The sequence below is a fragment of the Oncorhynchus keta genome, chromosome 21 (genome assembly GCF_023373465.1).
Source record: "Oncorhynchus keta strain PuntledgeMale-10-30-2019 chromosome 21, Oket_V2, whole genome shotgun sequence".
Taxonomy (NCBI): domain Eukaryota; kingdom Metazoa; phylum Chordata; class Actinopteri; order Salmoniformes; family Salmonidae; genus Oncorhynchus; species Oncorhynchus keta.
The window spans coordinates 305,001-317,272 of NC_068441.1; the positions used below are offsets into that span (position 1 = coordinate 305,001).

Below are 12,272 nucleotides of genomic sequence, written 5' to 3' on the forward strand. Positions count from 1 at the left end.
ATCCTAAGAACCGTGAAACAACAGTGCATTGTCTGGCACACAGAAAATTGGCCAGTGTTACCTAGTGTTGATTCAGGAGGTGAATTAACTCTGTGAAGAGTTAAATTAACACTCGGTGGTGTAACCCCAGTGTTGATGTTAACAACCAGAGTTAGGTGTGATATCTCTTTTTTTTCAAGGGTTCTAAAACATTTAACATCCTAAGAACTGTTTTTGGAAGAAAGTTATTTGAAAGGAAGTAAGGATTCTTTGGAAGGCCAGAAGGTTTCTACATAGAACCAAATATAATATTTCCCAGCATGATCTATAGCAGGAAGATTTTCTGAATTGTTCGTTTTACTGTAATATCTGTGGTTTTTATTGGTTGATTAATTTTATGCCACACAAAGATAAATAACAGTCAAATCAAAATCAAATCAAATCAAATTGTATTTGTCACGTGCCAAATACAACAGGTGTAGGTACCTGTGTGAATTGTTTACAGTGAATTGTTTACTTACAAGCCCCTAACCAACAATTCAGTTTTAAGAAAAATAAGTGTTAAGTAAAAAATAAAGTAACAAATAACTAAAGAGCAGCAGTAAAATAACAATAGCGAGCGTATATACAGAGGGTACCAGTACAGAGTCAATGTGCAGGGGCAGCGGTGAGACGAGGTAATTGAGGTAATATGTACATTTACAGTAGGTATAGTTAAAGTGACTATGCATAGATAATAAACAGCAGCATAAAATGGGGGGGAGGAGGCAATGCAAATAGTCTGGGTAGCCATTTGATTAGCTGTTCAGGAGTCTTATGGCTTGGGGGTAGAAGCTGTTAAGAAGTCTTTTGGACCTAGACTTAGCACTCTGGTACCGCTTGCCATGCGGTAGCAGAGAGAACAGTCATTGACTAGGGTGGCTGGAGTCTTTCACCATTTTTAGAAATGGTGAAAGACTCCAGCCACCCTAGTCAATGACTGAAGGCCCTAAGGCCTTGCTTAGGGTAACTAATCAAATCTGTTCATTTTCTAAACTAATCCAATCTGTTAGCAATTGGATGTGTTGCATCTGTTACTGAGATGGTTGGTCCAGTTTAGATGATTGAGGTAATGTCAGTATTTAATCTTCCCGACCCTAGTAGTCATTCTGAAAGCAGGTTGGGTGTGATTAACAATTCCACTTGTCGGCTGTCCTAACTCTTGCTGGATTCTAATAGGAATTACATATCACCTTGCAAGCCAGCATAATGTGACTTGCAGGCGTGATGTAAACCAAGAGATTCCTAACACCACTGTTGTAGGTTATAACTAGGTTATAACTATGCCCTATAACTACGTAATGTATTGCCGTAAGTATTTACATTTTAAAAGGCAAATAAGGAAGGTGGATTCTACCCGTTCTAGGAAGAACCCTCCAAAGATAAAATGGTTATTGGTAGAACCCTTCATAGAGGGTTCCAGGAAGAACCTTTCCTAGAGTATTCTAGGCAGAATCATATGCAGGGGTTCTTTGAAGAACCTTACATATAGGGTTCTAGATAGAAGAGTTCTACGCAGCACGAAAAAGGGTGCCCCTATGGGGACAAACCGAAGAACGCTGTATAGTTCTAGTTCTGACATTTTTTTAAAGAGTGCACCTATGACTTAGTGTTAGCGCACCAATGAGAGAGTGAGAGGAGTTCAAACAGAGCAGAATATGTAGGAGAAGAAGAAAAGGGACAAATCCAATTATATTTGTCCTGGCTGTGCCGCTCGTCATTTCTATCCTCTGGGCATATTTTTTTCTACGAGTGTAGTGTCAGCCTATAAGGAGGTGGTAAGTGAAATGGCTTTGTGGTACATGAAAAACAACCTCTCCCTCAACATCAGCAAAACACACGAGTTGATTGTTGACTTCAGGAAGCAGAGGAAGGAACGTGCCCTGATCCAATGCAGTAGAGAGAGTCAGCAGTTTTAAGTTCCTCGGCGTCCACATCACCGAGGACTTGACATGGAACAACAATACCACCACTTTTGTCAAGAGGGCGCAACCATCTCCAAATGGTTCTACCTAGCACAAAAAAGGGTTTGCCTATGGGGACAAACCGACAAACCCTATATGGCTCCAGTATAAAAGTGTATGGAGTGAATTGAGATGGTCTAAAAGAGACTCACGTCAGCTCCTACAGTTGCAGGGTCATCTGACCCCTGAGACGGTGTGTGTGACTTACGTCAGCTCCTCCAGTTGCAGTGTCTTGTGGTGCTCCTGACTCCTAAGACGGTCAAAGTCGCTCCTCAGCCGCTCCAACTCCAGATGAAGACGATGGTTGCGACTGATCAGGACAGAAGAGGAGGGAGGACAATATATGAGAAACAGTTTGGTGTAGCCTTCCTAGTCTAGAATGCCAGGGGGTTAACTTTACCACAAATGTCATACGTTTAGATCCCATTTTATGAGGAAATGGTTCTGGTTATGACTGATAGACAGGAGAGGAGGGTGAAAATGAGGGTGGAGAGAGGGCAAAGACAGAGAGAGTAGATGCTGTAAGGAACAATCTGATGTTAATACACTTCTAGGGGGTTAACTTAACAACAATTTAAGTACATTTACTTCCAAAATGGTCATGAAATGGTCATAAATGGGACAAAATGTTGGATTTTATATCTAAAATGTATATAATGAATATATAAATCTGTGGAATAGATATACACTTGCTATGCTCTTACAATAAAATGGGATAGGAAAGTATAAGGCTGAGGCTGAGATTCTGGGTAGACATTTAGAGATTATATAGGTGATTTTTCAACATGTGGTGCGTTGTTAAAATAGGCGTGTTAAAATATGCAGGCAGATGCTATGTTGGTTGGATGACAGGTAGGGTATAGAATAACAAAATAAAGGTACTGACAGGGAGGGCGTCACACAGCAGCACAGCTGCTATCTTGTGACTGAGGTAACACTGTGAGCATAACAAAGAGAGGGAGAGGTCGGTACTGGCTCAGCGAGGTCGTCAATGATCTTTGTAACCAGCACACTAAGCACAGAAATCTACAGATGGAGGTAAGGTTGTGAGTCAGGTTAGGTAGAATGACAATGAGAGATCAATGGGAGGGAGGAGAGAGGGAGAGAGGACAACAGTACAGATACATAGCGTGACAGAGCATGACAAGGGTAGAGGCTGACAGTAAGAAGGAGATGAAAGTACTGATTCACAGAGGTCGTCACACAAAGCAGTACATTTTGCAGGCTATGTCGTGAGGTGACACTGTGAGGTAGAGTAGAGAATGACAATGAGAGGGAATCGAAGGGAGAGGAGGGAAGTGTCATGGCTCTCCTGACAGTGGAACAAAGGACCCATCAGCTAGGCAAATGCTTTAAGATAGTCAGACCCCCGGTCTCCCACAGAAGAGGGGGGGGCGGGCTGTGCCGGTCTTGACACCTTAACACTGGGTCATACATTTAGAGAGAATGAACTTTCTCTTCCTTGCCCTGCAGTATTGGAATACTGAAACTCCTTTGTTACTGAGAGACTCTTGCCAACCAAAACATTTTTCTCCACGTCACGAATGGTTAAAACTACAAGACTAGACAGCGTGGAGCGGTGGCTACCCGGCAGAAAATGGTGATACCCGTTCATTGCCGGGTTACTACTGGCATGTAAAGTGGTTGGGAGCTGAACCCTGAATAATCAACCATTGATTCCAAAAGATGTGAGACGTTAGTCTACACGTTGAAATAGTGAGAAACTGAAGCTCTCAACCTCAACACTAGAAAAGAAGATAACCTCACCTAGGAGACCAGAAACGTTCACAGTCTGCAGCTGAACTCTCAGTTCCAACAAACACTCTACTAAGAGAGAAGCTCTACAAAGAAGAAGGACATTGTGACCTTAGGTGGACAATCAGAGCCTCTCAGCGAGCCGCTACCCATAGACGGATCAACTGGTTTCAACAGAGAGACAACAGAGAAAGATATCTACGCATAAATACAGTATATGGCATTTCTTATCCGGTGGTTAGGGTGCTAAGTATTCTGGTTACTTGAAGCGTAATTTCCAAATGTATTTACGATAAGTTGACTCTCTTTGTCTCTGTCTCTCTTTATCTTTCCCCACCCCCTTTCCATTGTATAACAAGCCGTCATATCATGTCAGTCCACTAGGGACTTTTATTTAACCTGTTACTCCTACCCCCTACTTTTTCGAACATTCTGTTAAAAATCGCGCAACATTTCAGCGCCCTGCTGCTCATGCCAGGAATATAGTATATGCATATGATTAGTATGTGTGGATAGAAAACACTCAGATGTTTATAAAACTGGTTAAATCACGGCTGTGACTATAACAGAACATGCGTTTCATCGAAAAGTGCAGGAAAATCTGATCACTGAAAATGGAAAAATATATCCATGCGCGACTTGAACCCATTGATAAAGGTGAACCACATTTAATGGGGCTGAGGTTGCAATACCTACAGCTTCCACACGTTGTCTCGAGTCTTGTCATTTGCCTACTATTTGTTTCTTGGTCAAACAGATGCAAGGCAGCGCAGTTCTTCCAGTCTCCGACCGGATATTTTGGTTGAGATTTACCCGGACATTATTTCCAGACGGACAGCTAAAGAATATACTTCGCCTCGTGATCAATTTGATCGCTTATTAACGCTTACTAATACCTAAAGTTGCATTACAAAAGTATTTCGAAGTGTTTTGTGAAAGTTTATCGTCAACTTTTTTTATTTTAAAAAATGACGTTACAAGACGCTATTTTTTTATGTTTATCACACAGTCTTCATAGATCGATATCTAGGCTATATATGGACCGATTTCATCGGAAAAAAAGACCCAATAGTGATTATGGGACATCTAGGAATGCCAACAAAGAAGATGGTCAAAGGTAATGAATGTTTTATATTTTATTTGTGCGGTTTGTGTAGCGACGACTATGCTAATTATTTTGTTTACATCCCCTGCGGGTCTTTTGGGGTGTTACATGCTATCAGATAATAGCTTCTCATGCTTTCGCCGAAAAGCATTTTAAAAATCTGACTTGTTGCCTGGATTCACAACGAGTGTAGCTTTAATTCAATACCCTGCATGTGTATTTTAATGAACGTTTGAGTTTTAACTAGTACTATTAGCATTTAGCGTAGCGCATTTGCATTTCCAGATGTCTAGATGGGACGCCTGCGTGTCAGGTAGGAGCAAGAGGTTAATGTAAATGTGTATGTGTCTACTGTGTTACTATTTAGTTAGTTAGTAAATAAATAATTAAGCCAATTTGTGTATTGATGTATGCGACATTCGGAATGAGACTGATGAGGTAATGATTGATGTAAGCGATATCTATATATCTTTAGAGTTTAAGTCGGGAGATAGTAACTTGTTAAACAACTTTCCCGTGGTGCCCCAAATTCCTTAATTGTTACATGATCAATGTAATTGAGTAAAAATTAAACATAGTTCATTGATTTTATAAATAACAGTCATCAGGTTAGTGATAGTCACGTCACGACAAGAGGGAACGGGAGCAAGAGAAGAAGATGATGAGAGAGAGGAGGAGAGGAAGGTAGTCAGTGAAAGGGAGATGAAGGTTGAGAGAGTGACAAACGGATATCTGAGTAGAGGGGGAGAGGGGGATAGAGGGTTATGGAGGGGAGAGAGGTACTGACTCAGTGAGGTCGTCAATGATCTTCTGTTTCTCGTTGATGTCGTCTCGGAGACGTCCCAGTTGTTTGTGGTGCGTCTCACGGTGAGACTCCATCTGCTGCACCAGAGCCCTCTGAAATAGGGAGAGAAACAGACAGTTAGCACTCACACACAAACACAGGGAGACAGACATGCGCACACACACACACACACACACACACACACACACACACACACACACACACACACACACACACACACACACACACACACACACACACACAGCGTTTAAAACACAAAATACATTGAATAATGATAATTTTATAATTTCCGCCACATAGTCAGTAAGCATAGTTACCTTAACATCAGCAGACTCTTCGATGTCCGCCTGGTTCTCTCCCTTTGTCACCTCTGACATGCTCTCTGAAACACACACAAATATTTGCAATTTCAGCGTATGCCTACAAACAAGTCACTTTACTGTCATTTCACTCGTCATTTCAGCGTCGCTGGAATGCATACACAGTGTTGCACTAATTGTAGTGTCAGTCATTGAGTCATGTACCCTGGGCCAGAAGTTTTACTTTGCACCTGGAGTTTAAAACTCAGTTTAACACTGCACTGCATTATGTTGTAGTCATTGGGATGTCAAATTTACCTTGGGCATGGAGTTTGGCCAGCTCTTCACTCAGAGAGTCATAGTTATCCTCCAGCTGTCTATTCTTCAGCTCTATGTTCTGCATGTACTCTGTCAGGGAGTGGATCTTGGCCTCATGCTGCACACACATAAAACACAATCAATGATACAACCAATGTTATGACCAATGAGAATCAACCTCACACCCTAAACAAGATGATGAAGTGCAGGAAGATACTTGAATGAAAGCATAAGGTAACATCCACACATCTGGCATCAGAGCAAATTAGCTTTCCACTTGAATGACTAAGCGCTCCAGAATAAGCTGAAAGGTGCACTCAGACTAAATGAAGAGTTTCATTCCCAAATGCTATATATCCATTTTCAGAAATGTTGGTAAATTACCTTGGATTGTTTAAAGAACTTATAAAAGATTGGTGTGTTTTCACTGTCTAATCACAGCATGGGGTTGACATGTAGAGTATTTGTTTATAGCATATCCAACTACCTCATCCCCATACTGTTATTTATTTTATTTTGCTACTTTGCACCTCAGTATCTCTACTTGCAAACTCATCTTCTGCACATCTATCACTCCAGTGTTAATTGCTATATTGTAATTATTTTGCCACTATGGCCTATTTATTGCCTTTACCTCCCTTATCCTACCTCATTTGCACACACTGTACATATATATTTTTTTATTGTATTATTGACTGTATGTTTGTTTATTCCATGTGTAACTCTGTGTTGTTTTTGTCGCACTGCTTTGTTTTATCTTGGCCAGGTCGCAGTTGTAAATGAGAACTTTCTCAACTCTCCTACCTGGTTAAATAAAGGTGAAATAAAAACGAAAAAAAAAAACAGACTTGTGGAGGTATACATTTATTTTCGGAGGTTTGGCTGATTTCTTTTGATTTTCCCATTATGCCAAGCAAAGAGGCACTGAGTTTGAAGGTAGGCCTTGAAATATATCCACAGGTACACCTCAAATGATGTCAATTAGCCTATCAAAAGCTTCTAAGCCATGACATCATTTTCTGGAATTTTCCAAGCTGTTTAAAGGCACAGTCAACTTAGTGTATGTAAACTTCTGACCCACTGGAATTGTGATACAGTGAATTATAAGTGCAATTATGTAAGGGGTGTGTGTTGGTGGCAGGGAAGTCAGGCGCAGGAGAACGAACTTGGTATAAACGGAATTGTTTAATAAATGCTGACAAAACTCCAAAACAACAAAAAATGTACAAAATAACAAGTGGGTACAAAAACCTGCCGCATATCAACACTAACATGCACATCACATACAAACAAAACAATTTTCCAACAAGGACATGAGGGGAAACAGAGGGTTAAATACACAACATGTAATTGATGGAATTGGAACCAGGTGTGACGGAAGACAAGACAAAACCAATGGAAAATGAAAAATGGATCAGTGATGGCTAGAAGGTCGGTGACGTCGATCGCCAAACACCGCCTGAACAAGGAGAGGGACCGACTTCGGAAGAAAGTGTGACAAATTATCTGTCTGTAAACAATTGTTGGAAAAATTACTTGTGTCATGCACAAAGTAGATGTCCTAACCGACTTGCAAAATCTATAGTTTGTTAACAATACATTTGTGGAGTGGTTGAAAAACTAGTTTTTAAATGACTCCAACCGAAGTGTATATAAACTTCTGACTTGAACTGTAGGTGTTCCTTTAGTCCAGTTGGGAAAGGGCAGTGTGGAGTGCGATTGGTTCGCGCATGCTCTGAGTACACCCCTGGTCTGATCCGGTGGCCTTGTGAATGTTGACCTTTTTAAAGGTCTTGCTCACATCGGCTACAGAGAGTATGCTCAACATGTTTTTTTCCTTAATGTTAAACTCAAATGGGAAGTTACATGCAGCCATTTAGGCAGCATATCAAACACAAGCAAGACACAGACACAAAGTCTAATTAGCAATTTTATGTTATGTTTTCATCATCATTGCAAACATTGGCAAGGCACGAGGCAGACAGGCAGTCAGTAGTGGTGTTTTTTTCAGCAACTCTGGCTGGTGGCTATGCTATGGCAGCAACTACAGTACAAAGATTAGCCTACATCAGGGATGGGTAACTGGCAGGCCGCATGCAGCCCCCCTTTTGTAGGCCTGCAACCGGTCAAAAGTCACTCTCACTCAGATATCATATGAAAAACTGCAAACAGTTCTCTCCAACCTAAGGCAAAATGTGTAGAATTTCAGGAAATGAGTTATAATGTTATAACATTTTAGTATCTTCTTTTGCTAGCAAGTTGGATGGGCCCCTCCAACAAATCTTCACTTAGGGCCCCCAAAAGGCCGGCTCTGACTGCATACGTGGAGATGGATGTGGGATGCAGACCTCTGAGCCACTGTGGCCCCTCCTGATGAGTTATGATTTTTTGTGTTGCCCATCCCTCACCTCCATCACACAAAACACAAAGGGTGTTCTTTAATGGAAGCCTCTCCAAGATAATCCAGGTAGAATCAGGAATTCCACAGAGCAGCTGTCTAGGTCCCTTCATTTTTTCAATCTTTACTAACAACATGCAACTGGCTTGGAGTACATTTACATTTACATTTAAGTCATTTAGCAGACGTTCTTATCCAGAGCGACTTACAAATTGGTGCATTCACCTTATGACATCCAGTGGAACAGCCACTTTACAATACTGCATCTAAATCTTTTAAGGGGGGGGGGGTGAGAAGGATTACTTTATCCTATCCTAGGTATTCCTTAAAGAGGTGGGGTTTCAGGTGTCTCCGGAAGGTGGTGATTGACTCCGCTGTCCTGGCGTCGTGAGGGAGTGTGTTCCACCATTGGGGAGCCAGAGCAGCGAACAGTTTTGACTGGGCTGAGCGGGAACTGTACTTCCTCAGTGGTAGGGAGGCGAGCAGGCCAGAGGTGGATGAACGCAGTGCCCTTGTTTGGGTGTAGGGCCTGATCAGAGCCTGGAGGTACTGAGGTGCCGTTCCCCTCACAGCTCCGTAGGCAAGCACCATGGTCTTGTAGCGGATGCGAGCTTCAACTGGAAGCCAGTGGAGAGAGCGGAGGAGCGGGGTGACGTGAGAGAACTTGGGAAAGTTGAACACCAGACGGGCTGCGGCGTTCTGGATGAGTTGTAGGGGTTTAATGGCACAGGCAGGGAGCCCAGCCAACAGCGAGTTGCAGTAATCCAGACGGGAGATGACAAGTGCCTGACGCGAGATTTCATCTGGAGAGAGAGGGGAGAAAGAGGTCAGAGCACCGGGTAGGGCAGTGTGAGCAGAACCAGCGGTGTCGTTTGACTCAGCAAACGAGGATCGGATGTCGTCGACCTTCTTTTCAAAATGGTTGACGAAGTCATCTGCAGAGAGGGAGGAGGGGGGAGGGGGAGGAGGATTCAGGAGGGAGGAGAAGGTGGCAAAGAGCTTCCCTAGGGTTAGAGGCAGATGCTTGGAATTTAGAGTGGTAGAAAGTGGCTTTAGCAGCAGAGACAGAGGAGGAAAATGTAGAGAGGAGGGAGCGAAAGGATGCCAGGTCCGCAGGGAGGCGAGTTTTCCTCCATTTCCGCTCGGCTGCCCGGAGCCCTGTTCTGTGAGCTCGCAATGAGTCGTCGAGCCACGGAGCGGGAGGGGAGGACCGAGCCGGCCTGGAAGATAGGGGACATAGAGAGTCAAAGGATGCAGAAAGGGAGGAGAGGAGGGTTGAGGAGGCAGAATCAGGAGATAGGTTGGAGAAGGTTTGAGCAGAGGGAAGAGATGATAGGATGGAAGAGGAGAGAGTAGCGGGGGAGAGAGTGCGAAGGTTGGGACGGCGCGATACCATCCGAGTAGGGGCAGTGTGGGAAGTGTTGGATGAGAGCGAGAGGGAAAAGGATACAAGGTAGTGGTCGGAGACTTGGAGGGGAGTTGCAATGAGGTTAGTGGAAGAACAGCATCTAGTAAAGATGAGGTCGAGCGTATTGCCTGCCTTGTGAGTAGGGGGGGAAGGTGAGAGGGTGAGGTCAAAAGAGGAAAGGAGTGGAAAGAAGGAGGCAGAGAGGAATGAGTCAAAGGTAGACGTGGGGAGGTTAAAGTCGCCCAGAACTGTGAGAGGTGAGCCGTCCTCAGGAAAGGAGTAAAGCCAGTGTGTTTCTGTATGCGGATGACTCAACACTATACACGTCAGATACTACAGAAACTGAAATGACTGCACTTAACAAAGAGCTGCAGTTAGTTTCAGGATGGGTGGCAAGGAATAAATTAGTATTTCAAAAATCTAAAAGCATTGTATTTGGGACAAATCATTCACTAAACCCTAAACCTCAACTACTGTAAATCTTATAATGAATAATGTGGAAATTGAGCAAGTTGAGGTGATTAAACTGCTTGGAGTATCCCTGGATTGTAAACTGTCATGGTCAAAACATATTGATACAACAGTAGCTAAGGTGGGGAGAAGTCTGTCCATAATAAAGTGGTACTCTGCTCTCGTAACAGCACTATCAACAAGGCAGGTCCTCCAGGCCCTAGTTTGTCCCACCTGGACTACTGTTCAGTCGTGTGTTCAGGTGCCACAAAGAAATGTGCATTTGGCTCCAAACAGGGCAGCACGGATGGCCCCTTGGATGTACACAGAGAGTTAACATTAATAATATGCATGTCAATCTCTAATGGCTCAACGTGGAGGAGAGACTGACTTCAACACTACTTGCATTTGTGAGAGGCATTGACACCCATGCATACCCCACAAGACATGACACATTAGCAATAATTTCTAGTGAAAAATACACAAATATATATGTTTTTTTGTGGAAATGGCGTTTTGGAAATAAACTCTTCAAATGTACTTCTAGTATACCCTTGATTCTTCTGCATACTAAAAGGTACTCTGAGTATGCCCTGACCCTGACCTGTGAGATGAGGAGTTGGCAGGAGGACAGCTCTCTTCCCGTCTCCTCCATCTTCCTATGACACTCCATCTGAAGGTTCTCCAGCTGACGACAGCGTTTCACCATGGACTTGACCTCCGACTTGATCTTACTGATGTAGAGACGGGCCACCGTAAACTCCTCCTCGATCGCACCCGTTATTTCCATCGGCTGGGGAAAGAGACAAAGATTACCATTATCATTGATTCAATATGTTCCTATTTGTTTGCTTTGGCAATGTATATGGTTACACTTTCCACGCCAATAAGGCCTTTTGAATTTGAGAGACAGAAAAAGGAGATAGAGAGCTGAACAGAGAGTAGGAGAGAGAGAATGAAAGACAGAAAGAAAGACAATGAGGCAAAGAGAAAAACTTCTGCCGTTTATTTGTAAAAACAAACATCCATTATATTACAGATCATTTAGCAAACGCCACATCAATTACCATCTAAATATGACAACGGTGATCTCCCTGACAACTGGCATGCTGTACTTCCGTTGAGGGCCTTTTGGAGTGAAACTTCAAAGTAATGTTTTTAATACTAGAAAAAGATGAACTCTTAAAATCATAAAATGAGAGATAGATGTGCCTATCTGGGCCTGTATTCAGAAAGTATATCAGGAGTGCTGACTGGATCACGTTTGCCTTTTAGATCACAATGACTAAGATACAGTGGCAAGAAAAGGTATGTGAACCCTTTGGAAGTACCTGGGTTTCTGCATAAATTGGTCATAACATTTGATCTGATCTTCATCTAGGTCACAACAATAGACAAACACAGTCTGCTTAACCTAATAACACAAACAATTATGCGTTTACATGCCTTTGTTGAACACACCGTGTAAACATTCACAGTGCAGGATGGGAAAAGTATGTGAACCCTTGGATTTAATAACTGGTTGACCCTCCTTTGAAAGCAATAACCTCAACCAAATGTTTTCTGTAGCTGTTTTCTGCACAATGGTCAGGAGGAATTTTGGACCCTTCCTCTTTACATTTACGTTTCAGTTCAGCAATATTCTTGGGACGTCTGGTGTGAAGTGCTCTCGAGGTCATGCCACAGCATCTCAATCGGGTTGAGGTCAGGACTCTGACTGGGCCACTCCAGAATGCATATATTTTCTGCTGT

General features: G+C 42.8%; 1 protein-coding gene across 2 annotated transcripts in view; it reads right to left on the minus strand.

Annotated features, from left to right (window-relative positions):
* Positions 1–12,272, minus strand: part of LOC118399904 (kinesin heavy chain-like) — a 146,363-nt gene that overhangs the window by 25,482 nt on the left and 108,609 nt on the right. For both annotated transcript variants that reach the window (XM_052473186.1, XM_052473185.1), the window contains exons 17-21: positions 11,125–11,313; positions 6,265–6,382; positions 5,965–6,029; positions 5,630–5,739; positions 2,191–2,292 (exon numbers count right to left, since the gene is read on the minus strand). In XM_052473186.1, the coding sequence (XP_052329146.1) occupies positions 2,191–2,292; positions 5,630–5,739; positions 5,965–6,029; positions 6,265–6,382; positions 11,125–11,313 (584 nt within the window). The remainder of the gene's footprint in view (positions 1–2,190; positions 2,293–5,629; positions 5,740–5,964; positions 6,030–6,264; positions 6,383–11,124; positions 11,314–12,272) is intronic.